This window comes from Zootoca vivipara, chromosome 13, assembly GCF_963506605.1.
Source record: "Zootoca vivipara chromosome 13, rZooViv1.1, whole genome shotgun sequence".
Taxonomy (NCBI): Eukaryota; Metazoa; Chordata; class Lepidosauria; order Squamata; family Lacertidae; genus Zootoca; species Zootoca vivipara.
This window is the reverse complement of record NC_083288.1, coordinates 39,923,131-39,950,630: the sequence shown is the minus strand read 5'-3', so window position 1 is coordinate 39,950,630 and position 27,500 is coordinate 39,923,131. Positions and strand designations below refer to the sequence as shown.

Sequence of the window (27,500 nt, the reverse complement as noted above, 5' to 3'; positions counted from 1 at the left end):
TTGAGAGAGAGAACAAAATGGTTCTGTCTTGGGCCCAGTCTTCTTCAACATCTTTATCAATGACTTGGATGATGGGCTTGAGGGCATCCTGAGCAAGTTTGAAGATGACACCAAATTGGGAGGGGTGGCTAATACCCCAGAGGACAGGATCACACTTCAAAATGACCTTAACAGATTAGACAACTGGGCCAAAGCAAACAAGATGAATTTTAACAGGGAGAAATGTAAAGTACTACACTTGGGGGGGGGGGATGAAAGGCACAAATACAGGATGGGTGACACCTAGCTTGAGAGCAGTACATGTGAAAAGGATCTAGGAGTCTTGGTAGACCACAAACTTGACATGAGTCAACAGTGTGATGCAGCAGCTAAAAAAGCCAATGCAGGAGTATAAGAGTATAGCATCTAGTTCAAGGGAAGTAATAGTACCACTGTATTCTGCTCTGGTCAGACCTCACCTGGAGTACTGTGTCCAGTTCTGGGCACCACAGTTCAAGGAGGATACTGAACAGCTGGAACGTGTCCGGAGGAGGGCAACCAAAATGGTCAAAGGCCTGGAAATGATGCCTTATGAGGAACAGCTTAGGGAGCTGGGTATGTTTAGCCTGGAGAAGAGAAGGTTAAGGGGTGATATGATAGCCATGTTCGAATATATAAAAGAATGTCATATAGAGGGAGAGAGGTTGTTTTCTGCTTCTTCAGAGAAGCGGACACAAAGCAATGGATTCAAACTACAAGAAAGAAGATTCCACCTAAACATTAGGAAGAACTTCCTGACAGTAAGAGCTGTTCGGCAGTGGAATTTGCTGCCAAGGAGTGTGGCGGAGTCTCCATCTCTGGAGGTCTTTAAGCGGAGGCTTGACAGCCATCTGTCAGGAATGCTTTGATGGTGTTTCCTGCTTGGCAGGGGGTTGGACTGGATGGCCCTTGTGGTTTCCTCTAACTCTATGATTCTATGACTTTCAAAAATGACTGTCTGCTCACCTTGAGGCTCTTTCTAGTCACCATAGGTGAACAGCTATTTTCAAGGCTGAATTGAACATTTCTGGGTGTATTTCCCTGACCATAGGACAGAGGGAGGGAAGGAGAGAAGGGATGTAGCCCACAGTTAACAGTTTCTGCTTTGCATGCAAATGTTCCCAGGTTCAAGTTTTTAATGTTTAATGTTATATTATGTTTCTTTATGTATTGGAAGCAGCCCAGAGTGGCTGAGGAAACCCAGCCAGATATGTGGGGTATAGTAGTAGTAGTTGTTGTAGTAGTTTTGCTCAAGAGGCACACTGAGGGGGAGAACCCAAATCTCAATTGGGGCCATCCAAGCCTCTTGTTCTGGCCTCTAAATCTCTTTTTGGACCACCACCACCTTGGCCCTGTGGGGCTGTGTACATAAACTAACCTATGACAGAAAGTGGGAGGGGTATGTTTGTTACTCACTTTTATCCCAGGCCCCACCCAGCAATGCGACATGGCCCTCAGGAGGTTGCCCAGAAGGGAATGTGGCCCTTGGGATGCAAAAGTTTCCTAGCTAATGGAGAACATTATATTTGATCTGACTGCAGCAGCAAACACCAGCTTTTTATATTATCCTTTTAGCTGGAATTGCTGGGGATTAAGCTCGACAGGGAAGCTGCCTCTTACTGGTCCACTTAGCTCAGTATTGTCAACATGGAAGGTCTTTGAGGATGCCCAAGGTTGAATCTTGGAGCTTCTATCTGCAAAGACTGAGCTCTGCTGAAGCAAAAGACAACCTTGCCAGGTCGTTCTGCAGGAGAGAGAAATGTTCTGATGTTGTTGGACTACAACTCCCATCATCCTTCACCCTGCACCACGCAGGTGGGGACTGAAGGTATCCAATGGCAGCTGGAGGGCTGCACCCTGCACCATCCTCCTGAGTGCAGAGCAGGAGCAGCCGGGGTCCTCCAATGTCCCACTGGCCCCAATGAGCATGGCCAATGACCTGGGGTGATGGGAGTTGTAGTCCACAGCATCTGGAAGGGGCTACATTGGTTATCTCTGGCCCAAAGAGCTGAGGGTTTGGAACGGAGGTCGGCGCCCTGGAACTCCTAAATCTCATCTGCCTTTCTACAGGCAAAGGCTGCACACCTTTAATATCTGCTAAGTGAACATTCAACAGACGGAGCTGCTCCTACCGCAGAGAAGTATTGCTGGGGGAAGCGGAGAGGTTTAAGGCACATATTTTGCATGGAGTTCTGTCGCACATTCAGTGGGGAGCTGCTGCCTGTCAAAGCAGATACTGGTCAGACTGGCAGAGCATGTGCTTGGCGTGCAGAAGGCCCCAGGTTCAATCCCTGGCAGCTCCAGGATGCGCTAGGAGAAACATCTTCATTCAAAATCCCCAAAATCTGCTGCCAGTTAGTGTAGACAGCACTGATCTAGATGTACCAATGGTCTGCCTTGGTCTAAGGCAGGATCCTGTGGTCCGACTCAAAGACACTGCAGCTTGGCCTGCTAAATTTCTGCCTGCCGTGCAGCTGAAAAGGCACAGGGCCTCTAGTGGAAACGAAGCACCCTAATCCCATCCTGGTCTGGGTTGGCCAAACATCACGAGTGAGAGGCCCCAACCACTGGCTCTGCCGTGGGAAGACAATTGCTTTTGACACCTCCCGCCGCAGAAAAGATGTTCGCAAGCCATTTCATGACTTGACTGCAGGAACCCTTGACCACCAGCCACCCACAGGGAGAGGTGAAGCCCAGAAGACAACTGTCTTTGACTACAGGGTCAGGCCTTAATACGCTTTTGTGTTTTAATATTCTGTTGGAAGCTACCCGGAGCGGCCGGGGGAACCCAGTCAGATGGGAGGCATATAAATAATAAAATTATTATTAACGCCACAATCGCCTGTGAGCAAGAGGCTGCATGACGTGTTCCACCAGCCAGAGCCACTAACTTCAGACAAGTTAGCACCCCCCTGACATACATGAAAAAGGTTGCCCCCCACACCCTGCTCTAGTCAGGGCCTAGCATCCGCCTCTCACACATTGCCTGCCCACTTCCTTCCCTCCAATGCACCGTGTGTGTACATTTTGTACAAGCTGTGTGTGTAATTGTTTCCGTGTTTCTCCTCCAGCTCCCTTGCTTAAGGCCCCCCTGCCCTCGCGCACTCTCTTCCTCGCCTCTCTCTGTGTGATGTTTAAACCCCAACCAAACTGACAAATTTCCCTTCTCCCAGGCAAGCCGCCCAGCAAACTGCTTGGTTCCATGAGCAGCTGAGCATTCTGAGCTGTCACAGCAGCCCAGCCAATCAGCAGCAGAGGCTTTGCAGTAACAAGGGCCACGCAATATGGATGGCCTAAAACTGCTGTGCTCCCTGGGAAGGTTTGTAGCAGCCGGCCGGAAAGGAGCAGGACGTCCGAATTCCATCCTCAGCTCTGGAAGAAGAGCTAGATTCAGTAGGTCAGGGAAGGGGAGTAAAAAGACTTTGGGGTCCTGTTGCCCCATAACCACAACTTGCAACTCATATAGGATTGAGCACTTTCTCCGCCCCATTTTTTTAAAAAAAAAACCACAAGGCTTTTATTTGATCTGTTCAGACAGCATGACCCGGATTGAGTAGAGTTAATTGTCCTGGGAGTTGATAGGGCAGGGGGAAGTTCCTTGCATCCCCCCCCCCAAACTCTCATAATTTAACTCCACACACACACCCCAAAAAACCCCACACGGTGTCAGTAAACCAATGGATTGCCACAGATGCGCACATAACCCGACAGCAGGATGGGTCTGCAGGGGGCAGAAGCACATGCACAGATGCAACAAATACGGACTCCTATTGGTGTGTGTGAGGGGGTGTCCAAAGTTCATTCCCCCACCAGGTAGGCAAATGTCTGATGCTGGAGGAAGGAGCAGGGCTAGCAAGGGAGACTAAAGCCACACCTACTTACAGGTGAAACTCGGAAAATTAGAATATTGTCGAAAAGTGCATTTATTTCAGTAATGCAACTTATTGGTTTTTTAATTTTTCTTTTAATTTTTACAAATGCTTTCTTTTGGAAATTCCACAGTAATAAAACAAATGGTTACAATAATACAAAAATAAACATCGCTATTACATTTCATTAATTACATTCCATTAATAATTGACCCGCCTAACGACAGATAATTACAATTACAACAAATAAAGGCTTGACATATCTCGCTTTGCATGTCATGCATCTATCTCATATATTGGTTTCACCTTTTAAGTTGCGTTACTGAAATAAATGCACTTTTCGACGATATTCTAATTTTCCGAGTTTCACCTGTAAGAGGCATGGCTTACGAAGCGCCCATAGCCAAGCCTGCTTCTACAAGGAGAAGTGCTGGGGGAGCAAGAGCTGTACCCCAAAGGGGAGGCATGGAAGGAAGGAAGGAAGGAAGGAAGGAAGGAAGGAAGGAAGGAAGGACTATGGGGTTCATAAAAACATGCCACCATGGTGTGGGGAGGCCATGATACCAACAAGCCAAGCTGCCCAGTCACACGTCAGGAAAGAAGAGACTGCGCTTAGGAAGGTTCAGTGAGAGCCTCCGGAAGACAGTCCGAGGGAGAATCCTTGTCTGTCTCCATCCCGTCGTCATCGTGATGGGGGTGGATGTGGGCGGGGAGCAGCTGCTCGTAGGTCGTGATGGTGGCGGTCACCACGGTGTCGTCAGAGCTCTTGTTTTCGGGGGCCGCATGCGTCTTGAGGTGCTTGCGCAGGTCAGAGGCGCCCAGGAAGGCCTTGGGGCACTGGGGACAGGCGTGGGGGCGGACCCCGGAGTGGATGCGCTCGTGCTTGCGCAGCCCGGCCCGGTCCGAGAACCCCTTGCCACACTCGGGGCAGGGGAATGGGCGCAGGGAAGGGTGGAGCAGCCGCTCGTGGCGCCGCAGCTCCTGGGTGGAGCCAAAGGCCTCGCCACACTCCCCGCAAGCGGGCATCACCGTGGCGACCACGATGGCTGCTTGGTCTGTGGCGAGGAGGTCCTGGTTGGTGAGGGGGGCAGGCTTGTCGCCGCCCTCGTTGCCGTGGGTGCGCTCATGCTTCCTGAGGCTGGACGAGACCACAAAGGCCTTCCCGCAGCGGCCGCACTTGAAGGGCCTCTCCCCGGAGTGGACGCGGTAGTGCTTGGTGAGGCTGGCGCGCTCGGCGAACCTCTTGCCGCACTCGCCGCACTGGTGGGGCCGCTGCCCCGAGTGCACCAGCAGGTGGCGCTTGAGGTCCCACGAGGCCACGAAGCTCTTGTCGCACTGGGGGCACTTGTGGGGCCTCTCGCCCGTGTGGATGCGCTGGTGCATGGCCAGGTCGGCCGGCTGGCGGAAGGCCTTGCCGCACTTGTCGCAGGCGTAGGGCTTGAGGCCCTGGTGCGCCCGCTGGTGCCGCCGGAAGCTGGAGGGGTCGCTGAACATGCGCCCGCACTGCGGGCACAGGAAGGGCTTCTCCCCGGAGTGTGTGCGCTGGTGGCTCTGGAAGGAGGAGAGCTGCGTGAAGCCCTTGCCACACAGGCTGCAGCGGTACGGCTTGTGGGCCGCGTGGATGCGCTGGTGGCAGGCCAGCGACGACGAGCGCGAGAAGGCCTTGCCACAGTCCTGGCACAGGAAGGGCCGCTCGCCCGTGTGCGAGCGCTCGTGGTTCTTCAGGTCCTTGAGCTCGGCGTAGGTCTTGTGGCACGCCTGGCACTGGTAGGGGCGCAGCCCGGCGTGGGTCCGGCGGTGCTTGCGGAAGACCGAGGGGTCGGCGAAGCGCTTGCCGCACTCGCTGCACGAGTAGGGCTTCTCGCCCGTGTGGGATCGCTGGTGGATCTTCAGCTTGGAGAGCGTGCCGTAGCCCTTGTGGCACTGCTGGCAGCGGAAGGGGAGGTCCCCCGTGTGGCGGGCCATGTGCACCCGCAGGCAGACCGGCTGCATGAAGGCCTTGCCGCACTCGTGGCACACAAAGGGCTTCTCGCCGCTGTGGCTGCGCCCGTGGTTCCGCAGCTCGGGCGCCGTCTTGTAGGCCTTGGCACACAGCTGGCACTGGAAGGGCCGCTCTGTCTGGTGGCTGAGCTGGTGCTTGCGGAGCTGCCCGCGGTCAGGGAACTCCTTCCTGCAGCTGGGGCAGGACAGCTTGCCGTCCAAGCCGGCGCCGGCCGCGTGGGACTTCAGGTGGCGCAGCACGCGGGGCGCGTTTGGAAAGGTCTTGCTGCACGTTAGGCACTTGTAGCGCCGGCCGGATTGGATATAGCCGGGCTCTTCCTCCTCGTCGTCTTCCAGCTTCACCTCCACCCCTGACTCCTCCTCCTCCACAGCTTCCGCCATTTTTGGAGAGGCCTCTGCCTGAAAGAAACAAGCAGAAGGAAGCTAAAAGTTGGAGGCATAAACGCTTCCGAATATTTGTTGGTTGGTTTGATTTGTACACCGCCCTTCCTCCACAAATCTCAGGGTGGTTGGCAACATAAGAATACAAGATGAAAACACAAGAAACGTTGTAAAAACAAGAGCAAAAAACCCCCACAAGTCAATAAACCTCCCTCCCCCAATCCCCTCTCACATTTAAAAGGGTACAGGGTGTCAATTTGCCAAAGGCCTGCTTGAAGAGGAATGTTTTCGCCTGGCGCCTAAAGGCGTATAATGAAGGTGCCAGGCGAGCCTCCCTGGGGAGAGCATTCCCCAGACGGGGAGCCACTGTAGAAAAGGCCCGTTCTTTTATTGCCACCCTCCGGACCTCTCGAGGAGGAGGCACACGAAGAAGGGCCTAAGAGGATGACCACAGGATCAAGGCTGGTTCATATGGAGAGGCAGTCTCATCTCCTGATGTACGACCGCTGAATTCTGCACCAGCTGAAGTTCCCAAGCAGTCTTCAGAGGCAGTTGTATGTATAATGCATTGAAGAACCTCAAGGTTACCAGAGCATAGGCAAGAGTAGTTGGGTTGTCCCTGTCCGGGTAGGCCACCTGCCGAAGCTGAGGGAAGGCACACCGGGCCACTGAGCCTCAAATGACAGCAAAGGATACAGGATTACCCCCCAAGCTGAATACCAGTGGCTGGAAACCACAGGAGCGGAGAGTGTTCTTGTGCTCACATTCTGGTCCCAGGTTTCCCCCAGGTATCTGGTTGGCTGGACTAGATGGGCCATTGGCCTGATCCTGCAGGACTCTTCTTCAACACTGTGCACCTACAACCATGAAGAAGAGCCCAGCTGAATCCAGTCCTACCTAGTTTTCACGGTGGCCAACCAGGGACCTAAGAGCAACAGGAACTCTCCCCACTTGCATTCCCCAAGAAGCAACCCACGGCTGCCTGCAGAAAGAAAATCTCTTACCTAGCTTCATGAGGTCTAGCAGCCTGTTGGAGCTGGCTCCTCCATTAGCATCACCCACCATCACTCCTCCTCCGTAGCATCACCCACAGGCCCTAAGTGATGGGGTGGTGGGCCTAGAGCAAGCACCCCCAAATTCAGCCCTCCAGCTCTTTTGGGACTACAATCCCCATCATCCCTGACCACCGGTCCTGTTAGCTAGGGATGATGGGAGTTGTAGTCCCAAAACAGCTGGAGGGCCTAGTTTGGGGGTGCCTGGCCTAGAGTCATCCTTCCCTCTTCTAGTCACAAGGCTGCAACTGCTTGAAAGACAGATGCGGGACAAGCAGAGCCACAAATTATGGGTTGTAGAGAAGAAATATAGTGCAAGCAAACTGAGTCAGGGCTCATCAGCATTCACCCCTTAAATAATCATTGGTATGGCCGGGGAGTTGATTGCCCAACCTCATGGGGTTAGATTTGCCAAAGAAGAGGGACTGCGTGGAGGCAGGGGGAAATCCCGAGTGCTGCTGTAAATTAAAGATTTGTGGTCTAAGGCTAGAAGGGTAAAACTCATTAATCAAACAAAAATAAATTAAAGGCATCCAGTAAAAACCAGACAATAATAAGCATGTGGGTGGAAGGTATTTATTCCATGGGGCTAAATGGTACAGCATATTTTAATAATAACATATATTCTGTTTACTATATATGTAAGCTGTTTGTGTTGCGAGTGGGACCTATAGCTTCTGGTGTCACTGGGGCTTGCCTGGGCTCTGAGAAGCCACGGTTATCTTTGAACCTAGGAAAGGACAGAGTTTTGGAATGCAGAAATTCCCTTAGCGCAAGAGAGACTCTGCTCTGCAGGCAGTTTGCAAGGCGCATGCAACTAAACACCATCACCACCAAAATTCTCTCTGCCTTATGCAGAATACTTGCAAAATGGCTATCTGGGGTACAGGGACCCATATTTGGCCCCCAGGAGGGAAGGAAAAGGACAGCTGGTAGGAACAAAGTTCAAAATCCAGACAGGAGAGTATGTTTGGGGTGGGGAAGCGGTGGAAATGATACGTTTCTCTGCTCAACAAAGACAGATTGTGGAGGTATTTTGCTTGCCTCCCCCGAGCCTGGATGGTGCTCCTCGCAAAATGGCTGGATTAAGATCTGGGGGTGGGGACGGGGAGAGGATAAAGGGACGAGAAAACAGCTAAAAATGCATCTTTATGGAAGATGGAAGAACAATCTCAGAGTAAATAAAAATAATAATAATAAACATCATCTACAATTCTCTTTCCGGTGGAGTTTCTGGGATTTGCAAAGGCAATCAGAGATGTATACACAGGAAGAATTCTATTCCCTTTGTATGGGCTGAAGGCCTGGGATGTAAAATGGCTGTCTCTAAGACCCCAGCGAGGGAAAGGCAGCAAAGGTTTGCAAACCATGGAGAGGAGTTTGCAGAGGAGAGAGACTGGCTGGACAATAGAACATGCAAGAGAAAGTCTTTCCCCTCCCCAGGGCATAATCTGAGCTAAGGAACCCACTTCAAAGGTTGGTAGAAAGAGAGGAGTGCCTCTGAGCACATCTGGAATGCCCGTTTCACACTACAGGACCACAGCCAGCCTTCGTACATCTGGGAGCAGAAGTGAAGCTTTCCTAGGCAGAAGGTACAGGCTTCTCATCCAAGGAGTCAAGGCACCTCTCTTTTCAGGAAGAAGAAAAAAACTGCCACTCAATGCCTGAACCCCCAAAATAAAAGTTTGATGTGGAAGCGAAAGAAATGCATCATGTAAATTGATCTGAATCTAGGGAAGAGATCTAGGTGCTTCTTAGGTTGCAGATTTGAGGGAGGCTGGAGAGACAAACACTTTGAAGTTGCAGTGATCTATTTGGAACCCAATTTGAAGTGGAGACAATCTGATGCTGCACAAATCCAGAACCTCTCTATTTACCATAAATAATTCCTATTTCTGAGTCCCTCTTCCCTGGTTAAAAACTGTTTGCGGGAAGGGAAGGGGGAGAAGAGGAGACTGGGGTCTCTAGAAGATAAAGCTTCAAATTGGGTGGGGGGGGGCCTATGGCTATATTTGCATGTACACAACTTTGCTTACATCCCCATCACCGCCTATGGAGGTCGTCGTTGCCGTGGAATGTACTTGGGGATTGCAGCTTTTCCATATACTAATGTAAGCAGTGTGAGATTAAACGATATTTTGAAACACCCAAAAGGGTTTGTCCCTCCTTTTAACGTGAACTGCTCTCTTATGCTCGTATTGAAAATCGTCGGGCAAAAGGCTCTCTCCGTGTTCATCTGTAAAATGCGGGATGGAGCAGTTCTAGTTAAGAGAATAAAACCTTCGGACAGCTAGAGCTGTCCATCCATCTCCTTTTCTTTTTTCTTTTTTTAGCAAAATGTTCTCGCAGATGGACAGATCTGTTGCAGAAACTGCTCTCCTAAGAGACAGCCTTTGCAAAGGAATTCCCACCTCCTTGGCTTAATAGATTCCAGCAACAAAGGGGACGTCTGGACGTTTGCGCGTCTGCCGGGAGAACAATTGCTAGCAGATGTTTGCCGCTGGATGCTCCGGGGGCCGGGAGAGCAACCCAGAGACGCACAAAAGGTTTGCTCCGGCCGAAGAGCCTCCCTGCAAAATGGCTGTCTCTAGGACCGAGGGACCAACAAACAAAAAGAGGAGGAGGGAGGGGGAGAAACCCGCATCTCCTTTGCTTCCCCCCTCCGAACCCCCATACAAAGCAAAAGGCTCTCAGCCCCCCACCCCACCCCTCCAGGTCCCCTCTCAGGCTCCGCGATGCCCGGGCAGGTCCCGGCAGCGCCTGGCACCCGAGCCAAAGACGCATCTCCGGAGACTCCCCGGCAAAATGGCTGTCTTTAGGACCAGGGGAGGTGGCCGCCTGGGCGCAAGGAGGGGGAGCAGGGTCCAACGCGAGGCTTTGCACCAGGACCGATCTGCTTTTCAATTTTTAATTTTCTCATTTTTAAAAAAATGCATTAATAAACAGAGAGAAGGCATTAAGTCAAGGCTCAGGAAGGCTGCCCCAACCTGCATTTCTTGCTCTCTCCTTACCTGCTCTCTCCTTTGTCTATTGGCTTTCTCCTTCGTCTGCGGCTCCATCGGGAGGAGGAGGGGAAAGAGGAGGAGCGCTAGGACCCCGGAGGAAACGGAGGCAGAAAGGGGAGGACCGCGGGGGGGGGCAGGAATTGCTACTTAGCCCAAGTCCCGTTGACTAGTCACTAGGCGGAGCATGGATTCAGCTACCATCTCTGCTTCAGCCTAAGGTTAAATGAAAAAATTGCATTTTGTATTCAAGGCGGAGGCCGTTTAACCAGCTTCGTTGGATTGCAAGGGACGGGGCGGGGTAGCAGCGCGGACAGGAAGTGTGGCATGGCCGAGGATGCAGCGGGGAAGGGGTTCGGAATTGCACGGGGGACGGAAGTGTGGCATCGGAAAGCGGGGCGAAGCTTCGCGACGGACAAGAAGTGTGGCGGGGAAGAGTTTGGCTGTTACACCGAGTGGTGTGTGGCATTTCCCGATACCTTTTGACCCCTCTGCTTTTATAAAAACAAAAACCCTGGTTCCAAATTTGGGGTCGTTCTGCTTTTCAGTTGCGTTGGCCGGAGGCGCATCCTGGACTGGCAAGGTGTGTAATGGGGTGGGGATGAGATTTGCTGCGGTTGTAATGCGGCCTTCGCTATGGCTTCGGAAGCACGGAACTAAATATACGTTCCGAGTGGAACTGTTGTTGTTGGGACCTGTATCTCTGTAACACACCACATGAGGCGACCGTAGGGAGAGGAACCAGAAAGGCACGAGCGGGAAACTTTCTGTGAAATCGAAGCCTCCCTTTGTGTCCGCGTTCTCTTCTCCAGCAGCGGCGGCGACACTCTTCTATCGGAATCTCTATGGCGAACGAAACCGCTCTATACTTTGCACTGCTAGAGCGGAACCGCCGTTGAAATTTGGACAGGAAGTTCCGGTTAGTTCTCATAGAGATGCCCAAAGCGCAGAGCCGTACGCTGCATCCGTTTTAAGGTAACTTAACGAAGAGCTAATTTCCAGCGCAGAGTCAGAGTTTGAAGATAGTTTTCATCCTGGAGATGCCGAGATCTACAGCAACGCCACTCAGCATCTACAGAAGACCAATAGTTTGCCGTAGCTCCTTTTTTTGCTTACCCGATTATCATTTCTTTTTCGAGGGAGTATCTCTCTGCGTGGGTGCCAAGTTCTGGCGGGGGAAGACTTTGGGCGTTACACCTCTTCTCTCCACCGCAGGCGGCAGAAAGTCGCCGGAAGTGGAGCCCCATCTTGATTGGCGGGGGAGAGCTTTGGCGGGTGCACATTTCCTGTTTCCTAGCAACAAAAGGAAGTATTTGTTGTTGCCCCAGCCTCTGTGACTTCTTCGAATCCAAATCCTCAGCTCTTAAGGAAGGAGGTTTTCTGGAGTGCCGGCCCCTTCGAGTGAGGCGCCTCGGGGAGAAGTAGGGGGCGCCTGAAGGGCCAGCTTTTGCTCCTGGGGGCTCCAAAGGGGCTGGGCAGCAGCAGGAGTTCCCCTCCCACGTTTCGCTTCTCCTCGCTTGCCTCGAGCAAACTCGCCCATCGCCCCTTGGGAGGACGAGGAAGAGAACTGTGTGCGTTTGTCTTCCAGGAAACTGAGGCAACTACGTGGGGCGTCTCTTCTACCTCATGGCTGGATCCTGAGTGGACTCTGGAGTTCTTCTGCTTGTCCCCTACAGCTGGAAGAAGAAGACCTGGCACCCCATATCCTCAGCCTGCACCCAGAATCCCGAGGGTTTGCTGCCTTCTCCCTTTCCTGAAGTATAATTGCTGACCACTGCCTCTCCCTGTGACCTCGCAGGTCCAGCCTCCCTGGGAGCTTTCATCCCTCATGCCTTAGAGGTCCTGGAGTAAATACAGACAGATGCTAGCTGCTCTCCCTGACTCCTGGGTGATCTAGGTGTCGAATCTCCCCACAAAATGCTGCCTCTCCGACGGAGCATGTGGTTTGAACTCTTATGAAACAATGTTTCAATATCTCCACCTGGGGACCTGCAGTACTTGAAGCTACCTGATGTGAAGAGCCTGAGATTTCCATCTGTACTTTTAAGTTTGGTATTCAGACCCATTGTGAATCTGGAATCTCTACTTGAACATAGCATTTTGAGGTCTGAATACTAGTCCCTGTACACTCAAGGTACTTGTTCCGTTAATATGTCTTGAACTGAAAATCAGACTCTCCTGCATCCTGAAGATCTGTACATTTCCCTTTCCTTATGGAAAATCCAAGCAATATATTTAGTGGCTTAAACCATGTGAAACTACCTGTCCCAATTTAGAAAAGTCACTTCCCACTCTCGTATTATTTTTATTTTAAGCACAGTTCAACATGCCAGTCTCCTGGACTTTATTCCCTGCCTTCTGTTTACTTCTCATGTTAGAGAAGTGCGGTGCTCAGCTGGGATGCTCAGTGTGATCTGAGAGGTAAGAAAGCAACCTTCTTTGTAAATGTGTCTGGAGTCCTACACTTTAACCTTTGTGTGACCTATCCTTGTTTTTGCAAAAACAGAGCTTATCTGTTTGTGCAGTCTGCAGAAAGGTATGTTTAAAAGGCAGTTTTTTGGCTTGCATGCTTTACTGCACCCCTGGGTAAAATCTCCCATCTTCACCATTCTGCTTTCATAGGTATGGAAAACACCTAGCACATTATTCAGCCTCACTACTTTCCTAACAGAGATGGGGATAGAGTCCTGGATTCCCAGGTCCTGTTTGTTTGGATCCATTATAGTTCTATTATGTGAAGACAGGAAGGCCAGATCCTAACCTCCTCTGCCCCGCATGAGCCCCTAACAGGTCACTCATTAGGTGACAAATTCAAAGGAAATAATTGGGAGTAACCTGGCTTGTGCAAAGGAAGATTTGCTGTCGAACTTGAATCAGGACATGGCTTGAAAAGGGAAAATGTTCCTTTGATTCCTTGGCTTGAATTCAGTTGTTCTTCCCTTTAGCTGCAGCTTGAACTTTCCCTTGCCTGACGTCATGCCAGACCTTGGAATGTGGTTTGCCCAAAGCAGTCTGGAAGGCCAGCCTCTGAGGCCATGAGACTAATTAGGAGATTTCTCCGTATTGTGGAATTCCAAGGTAGTCTGTCTCTGTAGCTGAAGGCTCCACAACTCGCTGCTATGCAGGAATATGCAGCTTGGCCCATATGGGGATCAAACCCACAACCTTGGCATTATCAGCACCACACTTAAAGCAACTGAGCTGACTGCGGCAGAGGGTTTCATCAGATGGCAATGGCTGCCTTTGGATAGCATGGTAGAAATCCTCTTGGCCAATTCCTGCCTGCAACTGTCCCAACCCTTTATTAACTGGATGGGAGGCGAGTTAAAGAGTTTCCGTCATGTGAAACAAATGCTCCTTTCAGCCACCTCCTGTCACGATAACCAATGGTTGCACACCCCTACCCACACCAGTTTGGTTGTGAGGATGAAATCAGGACATGAGTTGATTGATTGAGTGAGTACACCTATGCCTTTCCTTTCCATATAAGATGCCCATAGCACCTTTCACTTCTGTTTTTCAGAAAACTATAGTGTTTTGTCTGAATTCTAAACTGTGGTTAATGTTTACAAACCCATGGCTTGAAGCTGGCTTTTTTCAAACAAATCATAGTTAAATTCACCCACATTTTTAGAGGGCTTTGACAGCGCAACAAGCTCTGATGAATAAAAAATAAAAGTGAGAGTTTGCAAACTCCTCCTTGTGACCGTGTTAGACAAATGAGGGGCAAGGGAGTTCAAGAGACCTATGTTCTGTCACAGTAAACCATGCTTTACAATGACATCCAAGTGCAGCCAATGTGTAAAGAATAGGAATTCTGCTACTAGAGTTCCAGGAATCCTGCATGGGAACACTTTTCTCAAGCAACTGGTAATCAGTGGTGTACTGCCTTCAAATATAAAGGCTTCATTCATTTTAATAATTAATAAAAGTCCAAAGCTTTCAGGATGCTGAATTCTGCTCTTTGTATCACTTTCTGTAACTGGAATGTGAAGTTACAGTAGCCCGATAAAGAAGGCCACAAAATTTGCCAGTTTACAAAATTAGCCTGCATATCTGTATACTATATACAGTGGTACCTTAGTTCTCGAATGGCTTTAGTTGCCAAACAAATCGGCTCTCGGATGCCGCAAACCCGGAAGTGAATGTTCCAGCTTGCAAACGTTTTTCGAAAGCTGAACGTCTTGACGCGGCTTCCGCTTGAGTGCAGGAAGCTCCTGCAGCCAACCGGAAGCCGCGCCTTGGTTTTAGAACGGTTTCGGATGTTGAACGGATTCCCGGAACAGATTAAGTTCGAGAACCAAGGTACCACTGTATTGTAAAATGCCCTGTTATCCTCAGGTGAAGAGTGGTATAGAAATTTAATTAGCTAACTAACTGAATTTCCACAGTGGCCACAGAAGACCCTCTTCTTTATGGCTATCATGGAAAGTAGCCTGTTACTAAGTTTGGTTTTTTTAAAAAAAAAAGAGAAGCCTTTTAGTAAACACCCCCACCCTTTGCCACTCTGTGATGTTTCTGTGCTGCTTATGGGAGGCAGAGACTTCCCTATGGCGGAAGGGAGAGGGTGTCCTCTGTTTCCTCTAGCAGCGTCCTTCCTCACCTGCATGAAATTAAATGTTGAATACAAGGTAGATTTGCAGACCTAGACCCATTCGAAGAGCTTTGCTGGACCACCTATTCCAACATCTATTATTATTATTCTTGTTGTTATTACCTGCTCTTCACCAGCAGGTTATGTTGTCACCCGTTGGCAGGTTACAACCATTTAAAATTCAGTTATTAATAACAGTTAAAACAAATTCCAGCCACAGGAATAGGGTGGTTCCTGAAGACCAGGTGTCAAAGGCCAGGGTAAAGAGGTGTGTCTTTAGCTTTTGCCTGCAGCTATATAGCACAAGTGCACCTCTGTCGGGGAGGGAATTCCATATCTAGTCCAGCATCCTGTTCTCTCACAGTGGCCAACCATATGGCTAAGAGAATTTGTATATTCATAGCACCAGAAGGCAAATTTCTTCTGAAATTTTGAGCCACACCAATGCTGGGTTTGAGGGGACCCTGAGAAAAGTACCCTTTAGCAGGCTGCCCTGGAAGCAATTTAAGTTTTCCAATGGATACTTGGAGTACTGTTATAAGTGGACATACTGGGAAATTAAAGTGGGGGCTCAAAGATTAATACTAATTTTTTTAATGGGAGACCCAGAGCAGCCTGAGGACATTGGGTGCTGATATCAGCCCTGGCCAAAGTGAGTCTCTTGCACTGAAGCATGGATTACTTGTGTTTCTTAAGCTGTCTCTTTTTTTTTTTTTTTTTTAAATATTTTTATTAATTTTCCAATTAAAACCAATTATATCACATTCAATATTTCAAATTATACACATATATATATCAATCAGACCGAATGTTATGCCAAATCATCTAAAGAATTTTTTATTTGGGTTCCCATGCTTCAAGAAATTGGGAATTCCTCGCAACTGTCCACTGCCGTCTTTTTTCTAAAGTTCAAATCGTCCTTCAAGTTCATAATAATCCAGATCCTCCCCTTACAGTCACATAGATGTTTTCCACTTTCACGATTGTTTCCCAGCTGCTGATATAAATATCAAACAAAGTCTCACAGATGTTCTTTCTCCTGTGTGAGTTAATCAGTCCAGCCTCCCCATAAATCTTCTTAATGGAGCTCCTGTTGCGTTGAAGCAATTCGAAGTAGCGCCATCTTAAAAAGCTCAAATCACTTTCGCTTTTAGCCATGAAGATTTACGATCATTATAGAATTTACAGCTTTTCCAGGCAGGAGACCCAAACATCAAACCATAGACTCTTGGTAAATTAATGGATCTCCTTGCCCTATAGCTGAACTTAGCTTCAGGTCGCTGCTCCAATTTAAAGTGCGTCACAGCTCATAAATCCTCCGAACGCATTCAGAACTCCTTCCGTCCGACTAGGGGGGGGCTTTTCTCATCGGCAACTCCACATCTTTAAAAAAATATGCTCAGTAACAACAGTTATAAGGTTCAACTCACACAGTCTTTTGCTTCTCTTTCACTCCAAACAAGCCAGGACATCGCGTCCGGGAAGGTACGAGGCAACAATATGAAGAAAAAAAATAAAATAAAAACTCACTCCCCTTATCGCTCCGTCCCCATCAATCCTTCTTCCAGATGCAGTACAATCTTTGACTCCTCTCACTCGGCAGCATAAATTTCTCAGCAGTAAACAGCGCTTCTTTCCCTCCTTCTGAAGTATGTCCATAGATTTAAGCCTAATTATCTTCTTTAACCATGGAAATCCCCGCCATGCAGATTAGCGTCCGGGAGTCCTGGCCCTTGTAAGTGCTCAGCCCAAGCTCCCCCCACTCCAAAAACAGTCGGAGTGGGTCTGGGGGCATCGCGGGCCAGCGGCCCCTCTCCGTAACCCCCGGAGAGGGTAGGGGGTTGCCATTTACTCCCCTAGCAACCGCCAAATTCCTTACAAAGGTCAGAGAGATGGAAAACAGGTCCGCCATTCCTGCAGGCGGAAACCGGAACCTTAAGCTGTCTCATTGAGTCTGACCATTGGCCTGCCTGCCTAGGCACATGGGAGGCTGATTGTGCCCGTATCTGACTGTTGATCAGTCTACCCCAGTGGTGTCTACTCTGATTGGCAGCAACTCTCTGGGATCTTGGGATATCTTTCCCTATACTGTTGGATCCTTAAACAAAAAAATCCACAAAACTGGAGCCATTGGGGAATTGAAGCTGAGACCTTCTGCTTTGAAAGAGTAGTTCTGCAGATACACAGGTGCCCCTCGCCATCTGTGTAGACCAGGCATGGGTAGCTTGAACCCAACCAGAAGTTTTGAAGTCCATCTCCCCTCAACTCCATCCAATGGGCAGGGAGAATGGGAGTTTTGTCCAAGGACATCTAGAGGACCACAGGCTCCCAGTGTAGACTATTCCAACCTTCCCCAACCTGGTGCCCCTCCAGATGTTTTGGATGACAGCTGCCACCAGCACCAGTCTGGGAGGAGACGCTTGACGTCTGAGTGTTTCGCAGGCAAATCCCAGAAGCATATACTATAAGGCATTGACTTGCGCTCCTAACTCCCTGGGCGAGGGGAATGAAAGAGGGTTGGGAGGAATCATCTAGGCCAGAGGTTTTCAACCCTTTTGAGTTCACGGCTCCCTTGACGAACTACACCCTTTCTGTGGCACCCCAGTTGGGCTAAGGAGCCCAGTTATGTCACCCCTTGCCTGAAAAGCTGGCAGCCTCTCACCCTTTTTGGAAGACCTTCCCTTCTGGATTATTCCCTCAGCCTCCTCTCCACTCCTCTCTCCTTGGGAGTGCTCTGGGCAGCTGCAGCTGCCGCCTCTGGTCTCTGAGCTGCCTCCCCTGCCCCAAAGAGAGCTGCCTCCTCACACTGGCCCACAGGGACCTGGGAAGAGGATGCCCGCAGCCTTAGTGGCCCAATGGAGACTGGCCAAAGGTGAACATGAGGCCAGCTCCTTACCTTGGGAGGCAGCAGTGGCGGCAGCAGGCGCTGCCAGGCCTGCATGATGGAAGGGCTTCGCTTCAGCACCAGGCACTCAGCTCCTAGGCAGGCCTTTCACACAGCAAGCATAAGAAAGGCCAGCGCGGTGCCTGCCTGTCGGCTTCCCACTTGTCCGTCCATTCCCAACAGCAAGAGCTGGCGGACTGGCTGGCTAGGCTCTCTCACCCATTTGTTTGCTTGCTTACCCTGAGGCTACCTCAGCTCCTGGCAACCAGCACCCCCTGGCCAGCCCCAGAGGCACCATTCGCCTGGAGAGCTTGTCGCCAGGGCTAGCCTTTCAGAGGCAGAGACACGAGAGGAAGGGAGGGAAGAGGGACAGAGGCCAGTGCTGCTTGTGGCACCCCTGGCCATCCTTCAAGGCACCCCAGGGTGCCACGGCACATGGGTTAAAAACCACTGATCTAGGTTGATGTAGGCATATCTGATCTGCAGGATATGTGCTATTTCCCCACTTTTCCAGTTGCAATGAACCTCAACTTGCTCAACCAGGTTTTCTCATCTATTCTGTCCTTGCCTTGTGTCCGTAGGTTTTGGCTTCGGAGCGCTTGGGGGAGAAAAACGGGACCCCGAGACCACACTATGGGACCGTGCTGCACCCCAGAGCACCCAGGGCTTCCTCTTTAAAGAAGTGGGCAGAGCGCCGCCTTCTTATGTGAGCAATGGCTGAGGGGGACGCCGCCCTGACCTGCGAGCAGCCCGCCAGCGGGCAGGAGGAGCGTCCGTACAAGTGCAAGCAGTGCCCACGGAGCTACCGCCACGCCGGCAGCCTGGTGAACCACCGGCGCACCCATGAGGTGGGCCTCTTCTGCTGCCTGCTGTGCCACAAGGACTTCTCCAACCCCATGGCTCTCAAGAGCCACCTGCGCACCCACACCGAGGAGAAGCGCTACAAGTGCCGGGACTGTGGGTGCAGCTTCCGGGCCTTCTCCCAGCTTACTGGCCACCACTGCCTGGCTCGTGCTGCCCGGGACCAGGAGGGGGAAGAGGGCTGCAATGGCGGGAGCTACGCCTTCCATAGGAGCCAGGACACATCTTCGTCGGACGCCGATACTTTTTCCGGGATGGAAGGCAGCAGCGGGAGCTTGCTGAGCAACCTAGAGAAGTACATCGCCGAGTCGGTGGTGCCGGCTGACTTTTCTCAGCTGGAGTTCCCTGTCCGGGGGGAAGCGGAGACAGAGGAGCCACTCCCGATGGGGGAGGAGGAGGAGGAGGAAGAGGCGGGGCTCCAGGCTGCTGCTGCGGACGAGCGCCGCTTCAAGTGCAACCAGTGCGACAAAGCCTACAAGCACGCTGGCAGCCTGACCAACCACAAGCAGAGCCACACGCTGGGCGTGTACCAGTGTGGCATGTGCCACAAGGAGTTCTCCAACCTCATGGCTCTCAAGAGCCACACTCGCCTCCACTCGGAGTACCGGCCCTACAAGTGCCGCTTCTGCCACAAGGCCTTCCGACTCCCCTCCGAACTGCTGAGCCACCAGAAAGCCCATGACGAGGACCCAAGCCAGGCAGCGGGCCTGCCGGCCTGGGAAAGCTCAGAGCAGGGTCTGTGGGAGGAGGACTCCATAGAGACCTCGGCGAAACTGGACATCTACCAGCCCCCGCCGGCAGGAACAACACACTTTGGAGACAGCGCCCCCTGCAGCCTGAAAGACGCTTCCAAAGCAGGGGGCGGCGAGCGCTGCAACCCGGACGGGGAGCTCTGTGTCCGCTGCGGCGGGGCTTTTGGCGACGATGAGGAGCTAAAGGGGCACAGCTGCCTCTATCCAGAGGAAGCTGACGAAGAAGAGGAGGAGGAAGGCCGCAGTCCCTTGCCACTGGCGCCTGGCTCCAATGGAGCATGGGAAGCAAGTTTGAAAGGAGAGGGTGGCTCCGCCGCGTTCGAAGAGCGGCCTTTTCGCTGTGGAGATTGTGGCAGGACTTACCGGCACGCAGGGAGCCTCATCAATCACAAGAAGAGCCACCAAACCGGGGTGTATAGCTGCAGCATCTGCTCGAAGCAGCTGTACAACTTGGCTGCCTTGAAAAACCACTTGCGGGTCCACCTCAAGTCCAAGCTTGGTTTGTCGGCTCCGGAAGAGGCTTCCCAGCATGCAGCTGGCCTCCCGGGCCCACCAAAACTGGAGGACAGCCCTGGGGACTCCGGGGACTGCCATCCACAGCCACCGGAAGCCTGGAGAGGAGCCTCCTGTCCAAAGGAAGAGGAGGAAAGAGGCACCGGAGATGAAGAGCGGCCGTACCGGTGCACGGACTGTGGGAGGAGTTACCGGCACCGCGGCAGCCTTGTGAACCACCGCCACACCCACCAGACCGGGGTCTTCCAGTGCTCCATCTGCCCCAAGCAGTACTCCAACCTCATGGCGCTCCGGAATCACGTCCGCGTGCATCTGCGGGCAGCCCGCCTGCGCAGCCAGGAGCAAGGGGGTGGCTTGACATGCAGCAGCTGTGGGGAGTGCTTCGAGGAGGAGGCCGAGTTCCAGCTCCATCAGCTGCGCCACCTGCCGTGTACGGAAGACATAGAGGTGGCGGCGGTCCCCAGACTGGGGGTCTTTCACCCGCAGGAAGCTGATCTCCTCCAGGCTATCAGGCAGGATGTGGAAGCTCTGGAGAACGGGGCAGCTGTTGCCGAGGACGTCCTGCCTTCCTCTGAGGTGGCGCATGCCTGCCCCCAATGCGGGATGACCTTTGCCAGCATGGACGGACTACAGAATCACACCCTCCAGCACAGGAGCGAAGGGGAGTGGTCCGAAGGGACAGCCGAGAGGCCCGAGTCGCCCATCCAGCGGCTGTACGGGTGCGATCAGTGCGGCAAGTCATACCGGCACTCAGGGAGCCTCATCAACCACAAGCAGACTCACCAGACGGGCGACTTCAGCTGCTCGCTTTGCGGGAAGCACTTCCAGAATGTCGCCTCCCTGAAGAGCCACTTGCGCGGGCATCAGAGGCCTCGGAGGGGACCATCGGAGGTTGCCGTGGCTACGAACGAGGAGGAGGATGCCGAAGACGGAGCCACTGTGCCTGGGGCATTGTTCTCAGGCGACGAGTTCCAGGATACCTACGGCATTCTAGAAGAAGGCGCTGCCGTGAACGGCTGGCCGTCCCAATCAAAGGCCCCCTCGCCATTGCCTGGTGACGTTGAGGTGCTCCCCTACCTCTGTGAGCAGTGTGGGCTCGGCTTCAACCAGGTGAGCAGCTTGATGAGTCATAAGGAGACCCACCAGCTTGGCATCTACCAGTGCTCCCTCTGCCCCAAGGAGTATTCCAGTCTTCTGGCTTTGAAAAACCACTTCCACGGTCACACCAAAGCCACAGCGTCTGGCTGGGGCAGCCCGGGTGGGGATGGCAGTGCCGAAGAGCAGCCCTTTCTCTGCAGCCTCTGTGGCATGATCTTCCCCAGCGAGGAGGACCTCGAGCACCATCACAGCCTCCTGCATGAAGAGGGCGAAAACCAGGGGGAGGAGCAGGAGGCGGTGCTCGAAAGGGAAGCGGACGAACGGCTGGACAGGGTAGGTGACCAGGAAGAGGAGCAGCTCCTCTCTCACATCTGTGGCTATTGTGGCCAGACGTTTGACGATATGGCCAGCTTGGAAGAACACAGCGAAGGGCACCAGGAGGAGAAGGCCGCTGCCTTGGCTGACACTTCGATCCAGATCCGACGAGCCCCACGCCTGGAGGAGGAACAGGAACCTCTGCCCCCAGCAGAAGTACCGGCTGCTGCCGTCGAACCCCTGGACAGCCGGCCTTACGCCTGCGGTCAGTGCGGCAAAACTTACCGGCACGGTGGCAGCTTGGTCAATCACAAGAAGATCCACCAGATTGGAGATTACCAGTGTGGCTTCTGCTGCCGGCAGTACCCCAATCTGTCTGCCTACCGGAACCACCTCCGGAACCACCCAAGATGTAAGCTGAACGGCAGCGTGCCGGAACTCCGGCAACCAGACCCTGCAGGAGCAGGGGACCCACCTGTTGTTTGTGAGGCGCCGAAGGAGGAGTCCCTTGAAGGGAGGGGTGTGGCGCTGCAAAAGGGGGAAGATCTACCAAACACTTCCTCCTCCCCTCTCCCATCTCCCGTTGTGGAGGAAAAATTGGGACAGGAAGCATTGGCCGCTGGCCAGTCTGAGAAGAGAGATATGCAAGCGTATGGTGTCTGCAGGGAGGCCTGTGAGGGACTAGCTGGCTTGGAGGCCCACCGGGCTCCGCATTTTGACCAAGAGGTTGGGAAAGAGGAGGGAGAAGAAAACGGTGGTCCGTCTGCTGAAGAGGAGGGCTCTCCTTTGGAGCGCCCCTTCCAGTGTGACATTTGCGAGCGGAGCTACAAGCATGCAGGCAGCCTGATCAACCACAAACAGACACACAAGACCGGCCTGTTCCATTGTGGCACCTGCCAGAAGCAGTTCTTCAACCTCATGGCCCTCAAGAACCACAACCGCACCCACTTCGAAACCAAACGCTACCACTGCCCCGAGTGCCCCAAGGCCTTCCGGCTCCAGAAGCAGCTGGCCAGCCACCAGCACGTCCACCGCGACCGGAAGCGGGACCTCTCCTCCTCCCACCCTCCCCGGAGGTCCGCTCATGCCAAGCGAGCGGGCAAGGGGGTCAATTCGGCCCACTCTCTCGGCAGCGCCACCAAGCGCCGCCCGGACCCCGAAGAGCGCCCTTACCGGTGTGGAGAGTGCGGGCGCACGTACCGCCACGCGGGTAGCCTGCTGAACCACCAGAAGAGCCACAAGACGGGGCACTTTGCTTGCTCGCTGTGCAGCAAGGCCTACCCCAACCTCATGTCCCTCAAGAACCACCAGCGCATCCACTACGAAGTGAAACGCCACCGGTGCCCAGATTGCGGCAAGGCCTTCAAGTGGCAGCGGCAGCTTCTGCGGCATCAGCGCAGGCCTCACCCGTGCGGCCAGAGTGCTCCAGGCCAAGAGCGAGAGGGGAGCCTGACTGCTCCCCAAAGGGAGCAGGGGGGCAGCAGCCCAGGGGGGGCCCCTCCAGGCTCTTTCCAGTGCCAGACGTGCCCCAAACACTTCCCCAACCGTGCCGCTCTGAGGAACCACAGCCGCGTCCACGCAAAGAAACGCTTCCAGTGTTCGGAGTGCGGCAAGACTTTCCGAGCGTCTCGGAGCCTCATGCGCCACCTGAGGAGACACCAGTCTGAGGTGGCAGTGGATGTCGCTGAAGAGAAAGCGGCTGATCCCTCCTCCTCCTCCTCCTGTGCAGCAGCAGCCGGCCAGCTGCCGGACGAGCGGCCCTACAAGTGCAACAGTTGCGAGCGGACATACCGCCATGCTGGTAGTCTCCTCAACCACAAGAAGGCACACGCCACCGGCCTCTACCGCTGCCCCACCTGCCAGAAGGAGTTCCACAACCTCCTGGCCCTCAAGAACCACCTCCACGTCCACACGGACAAGAGGCGCCACCGCTGCCCCCACTGCGGCAAAGCCTTCCGGACCGCCCGCCGCTTAGCCGCCCACGCCAAGGCTCACAGCGGCCTCAAGGAGGAAGGCCGTTTCTCCTGCGCCGTCTGCTCCAAGGGATTCTCCCACCAGCTCAGCTTCCGGCAACACCTGCTGTCGCATGCCAAGGATGGCGGGTACCCTGCTGCTAGGGGCGGTGCTCCGGGGGACGTGAGCTGAGGGTGGGCAGCCCGTGTGGGGACCACATGTGCCAAGGATGGTAGGGCAAGGACATCCAGCTGCAGGGAAATTTGAAAGGCTGGGTGGGGAGCTGTACCCCTGGGATCAATTGTCCATGCATTGGGGAGGGGGGGAAGGAAGAAGGTCAGGGATACCCAGCGGGTGAAATGTGGAGGAAATTGGGTGCACGACACACACACACACCCATTTGTCTCTAGAACACCAGGGTCCAAAGACACTGAGGGGTGGGGCAAACTTTTGATGGAATGTTGTATTGAGCACTCCAACGATACCTCTTTTGTGTCACTTGGAAATGCTCCCTTCCGGCAACCTTCGTAAACTTGGATCCTGTTTTGAGAACTGAATTTTAGCCCCCCTTGGAACCTTTCAGGCATGTGCTTAAACCCCGTACTGATTTGAGTTTTCAAACTGTTTTTTATACTTCTAAAATCCATTTTGAAAGTCAGATGAGTTAGCAAGTTTGTGTTTAAGCTGCATATGGTATTTAAAGTCCTGGGTTTTTTAAATAAAAACAAAAGTAGAATCAAAAACGTACTGTCCTAAACAAACAAACAAAAACAAATTGGGGGGGTGAGCTCAGTTTTAGTTGCTGAATGAGTACAAACAAGCATCCTTGGTGTGGAGTAACTTTGGATTACTACTACCTCCTTAACTGGAAAATTGTATACGTTTTCTTGGTGCAAAAGAGAGTTTTTACAACTTGTCCAAATTTGTAGGCTTTGACGTCTTTTCGAAGCGGGTTCTGGAGAAAAGTCACTAAAAGATTATTGTGTTTATTACTAGAATGGATTCCTAGAGGTGATTGACTTAAAGCTTTGAGTTTAGGTGAGGAAATTAAGGTCACATGCGCAGGATATACATGTAAAGCACATTTAATTCACACGGCTTCCCCTAAAGAATCCCGGGAGCGGTAGTTTGCCCTCACGGAGCTGCAGCTCCCAGCATCTTTAGCAAACTACAGTTCCTAGGGTTCTTTGAGGAAACGATGTGCACTGAAAGTGTACTCAGTGTACAGTCTGGATGTTGACCTTAATCTTTGTAAAATTGGACCTGGAACGGTCTCCTCACACAGGCCCTAGTGGAACCAGCGGGAGCATGATGAAAGAACAAATGTCCGCAATCAATTGGACAGGTTACTTCTGCTCCTAACCCTCAGGAAAAAAAAGAAAGGTTTTGCAGGTACCCCCGCCTCTCTGTGTGTATTTTCTCTAAAACCACCTCTGCCCCTGTGGTACAGGGATCACCTGACCTGTAGAGGTCTCTACAGATGTGTAGTTCTAAGGCACCTCTGTGCCAGAGGAAGGAAGAGAAGACCCCAAATGCAGGAACGAAAGTGGGGGCCAGAGGAGGAGACCTCCCAGATGTACCAAGATAACAGCTCATTGCCCAACGCTTCTTCGAGCATCGCAGCTCTCCTTTAAGGGCGATTCTGAGGGCCAAACTAAAGGTGGCGTTTATTAGGTTGTATGGCGTGGCACTGTTCATTTGCCTTTAACCTGCTGATGTACTGACGGGTGGCATGGTCAAGCCAGATCAGACTGGGGGGGGGGGAGAGAGAGAGAGTGGATTTAACCTTCTGTTCTACGTGGGAACTCCAGCAGGATCTCCCGTGTCCTTTTGCCATGTTTATGGCAGTGGGAAGGAACACGCCCCCCCTGTGCAGTTAAAAGAGAAGGAGTCGTGCAGTGCCGCCACTAAACGTCACGTTTGGTTTGGTTCTGACTCAGTCCTTGTTCCGAGATGCATGGAGGAAGTGAATCCGGATCAAACGGCATGTCACACTGAGCGCAGTAAACGCATCAGCGTGCCGCTATGTGGGGCAGGGAGCTGATAGCGATTAGGATGGCGGCAGGTGCAGAGGGGCGATTTAGCCCTCTCCCTCCCCAGAAGAAGGGAAGCTCCCTTCTCCAGGGGCATCTGGTGTCTTTGGAGAGGCCCAACAGCAGGTGACAATGACAGGCAGAGCCAGCCCATCCGTCTCCCTGATGGCAAAACAAGCCGAAAGAAGAAAGCGGGCAGAAAGCGGGCAGGTGGGTTGGCCGAGGGCACATTGGAGTTGATGGGGCAGCGCCCTGCTTGTATGAGTGGACCAGCCTCCACTGATTTACGTCAGTGGAGTGAGAAGTCTCCTTCCATGCCTGCTAGGATCTTAGTAATTGTCAGTCTCTTTTCCCACCGGAAGGTAGGGTTAAATAACCCTAGATGTTAAGTATGAAGGCTCGTTAATAATTGCATCTGGTTTTGGTGCTTGAGGAGACTCAGAATGCCTTGGGCAGTTGATTGTCTCCTGCACCCCTCCTGAGGCCTCCTCTCCTTTCTTCTGCCCTGGCAAGACTTTTATGGCGCTATGGCAAATGATACATGCAGTCAGCTCTATGCTTTGATGAAGCTCGGGTGTGTGCCTTGAGGGAAACAGGGGCTTCTCTCTCTCGAGAACTTCTGGAACGTTTTCCCGGCTTGATCTCTTAAACCTATCTTTTAAATTTTATTAATAAGATATTTTGGTTCTCCGCAAGGCTCTAAGCAGATACCGGGCATGCAGGGCAAGACACCTGGTCGGGGCTGCAAATAAAGAATTGGAGGTTTGAAACCTTCCGCATTTGAACTCTTCCTGGCTTCTCGAAAACTAGCACAGCGCCCTAAACCTTTCTCCTCAATGTGCTAATTCCCCAAATACAGCAATGGTTTTAATAAAACAAAGCATGCCTCCATCCCTTCCTCAGCCCAAAGTGGTACCTTCCTAATGGGGCACTAGCTGGCTGTAATACTTGGGTGGATTCCTACTCGCACGATCTAAAACTTGTAAAAGGGGTGGCCATGTTTGTAGTGATAGGCTAGGGGCAGGGGATGGGGAATCCTTTCCGAAGAACCTTTTAAGCTATTTTTGAAACAAGCAGACTAGAAACTTGACTGCTGCGTCTTTCCTCTTCTGTTGTGGGGGGTTGGCTGGCGTGGGCAAAGGGTTCACTGCTGTTCCGAGGCCAACCTCCACGCTTTTCGCATCCAGGCAGAATTTCTCGGCCTGCCACAGATAAACCTGTGTGCGGTGCAGGGGGTCCGAGTGAAAGCCATCCAAGTTCTTCAGTGGGTTCGGATCAGAGAAAGAGTAGTCATTTTTAAGTAGCTGAGAATTCTCTATTGTGATGAACGTTTTATAGAATTTCTAACATAGTTGGGTAATATTTTTTATTGGGGAGGGAGGGACATATATATGTGTTTGTTTATTTTGTTATATCCCCCCCCTCTCAGTTTTTATTTTTATGACACACTCAGATGTACTAAACAGTCCTGTTTTATGCTGCTGTTTTCAACAACTGACATTTCTGGCTTTTGGTCAGCCAAAACCTTTATGGAATTAAAATGATTTTGTTCTGATTTCTTATGTTTTGAAATGTTTTCCCCACCCACTTCTCTTTCTCCTTAATCCAGTTCTCTAAATATCACCATTCGGTATGTTACTTAACATGCACTTCACTGTGAACGCTGCTGGGATTTCTTTCTCTTTTTTTAAGGGCGGGCGGGGACAAAACGTTTAAAACATAAGAAGCCATTTTCCTTTCCTCACCTGCTCTAATGTACTAGTTCTCACTGCCCTTCCAGAGATGGAGCAACATCCCAGGTCTCTAGATCCCTCGTAGGACCTCTCCCCGCCCCCAAACACCTTGCCCAAGTACAGTACTGTAATAGGAAGGAATCAATTTTCACACGGTACTTGGCGCCACCTGGTGGCCATACCTGATCTGTGAAACACTTAAAACTGCAAATAAATTGTTCTTGGTTTCTAAAAAGAAGTGTTTCCTCTCACTCTCACTCTCTGATTTGCTGTCTTCCTCAAACCGACTAGATGCTTTTAAAAGAACAAGGAGAAAGCCCACAGGTTTGACCCTGAGCATGCAGAGACCTGCATTCACAAGGTCTCCTCATAGCTGTGGGCGGGCATAAAATAGATCAGGTAAAAGGGCTGGGGGACGGACAGACTGCACAGGGTGGATCC

The 27,500-nt window shown here is 52.1% G+C and overlaps 2 protein-coding genes across 2 annotated transcripts; one reads left to right on the top strand and one right to left on the bottom strand.

Annotated features, from left to right (window-relative positions):
• Positions 1 to 3,507: 3,507 nt before the first annotated feature.
• ZNF668 (zinc finger protein 668) lies at positions 3,508 to 10,653 on the bottom strand. The gene is made up of 2 exons (XM_035135253.2): positions 10,333 to 10,653; positions 3,508 to 6,287 (listed from the first exon to the last, which is right to left on the bottom strand). Exons 1-2 carry the CDS (start codon positions 10,378 to 10,380, stop codon positions 4,500 to 4,502), a joined length of 1,836 nt encoding a protein of 611 aa, XP_034991144.2. The 5' UTR covers positions 10,381 to 10,653; the 3' UTR covers positions 3,508 to 4,499.
• Positions 10,654 to 11,049: 396 nt separating this feature from the next.
• ZNF646 (zinc finger protein 646) lies at positions 11,050 to 26,882 on the top strand. Its single transcript, XM_035135227.2, has 2 exons — positions 11,050 to 12,744; positions 18,383 to 26,882. Exon 2 carries the CDS (start codon positions 18,515 to 18,517, stop codon positions 23,483 to 23,485), a length of 4,971 nt encoding a protein of 1,656 aa, XP_034991118.2. The 5' UTR covers positions 11,050 to 12,744; positions 18,383 to 18,514; the 3' UTR covers positions 23,486 to 26,882.
• The last annotated feature ends 618 nt before the right edge of the window (positions 26,883 to 27,500 follow it).

Bases quoted from the DNA above. Each gene is read 5' to 3' on its own strand.
- ZNF646 (XM_035135227.2), top strand. From the start codon at position 18,515: ATGGCTGAGGGGGACGCCGCCCTGACCTGCGAGCAGCCCGCCAGCGGG.
- ZNF668 (XM_035135253.2), bottom strand. From the start codon at position 10,380: ATGGAGCCGCAGACGAAGGAGAAAGCCAATAGACAAAGGAGAGAGCAG. The intron at 6,288-10,332 runs GTAAGGAGAGAG...TGTTTCTTTCAG, and splicing joins ATAGACAAAGGAGAGAGCAG to GCAGAGGCCTCTCCAAAAAT.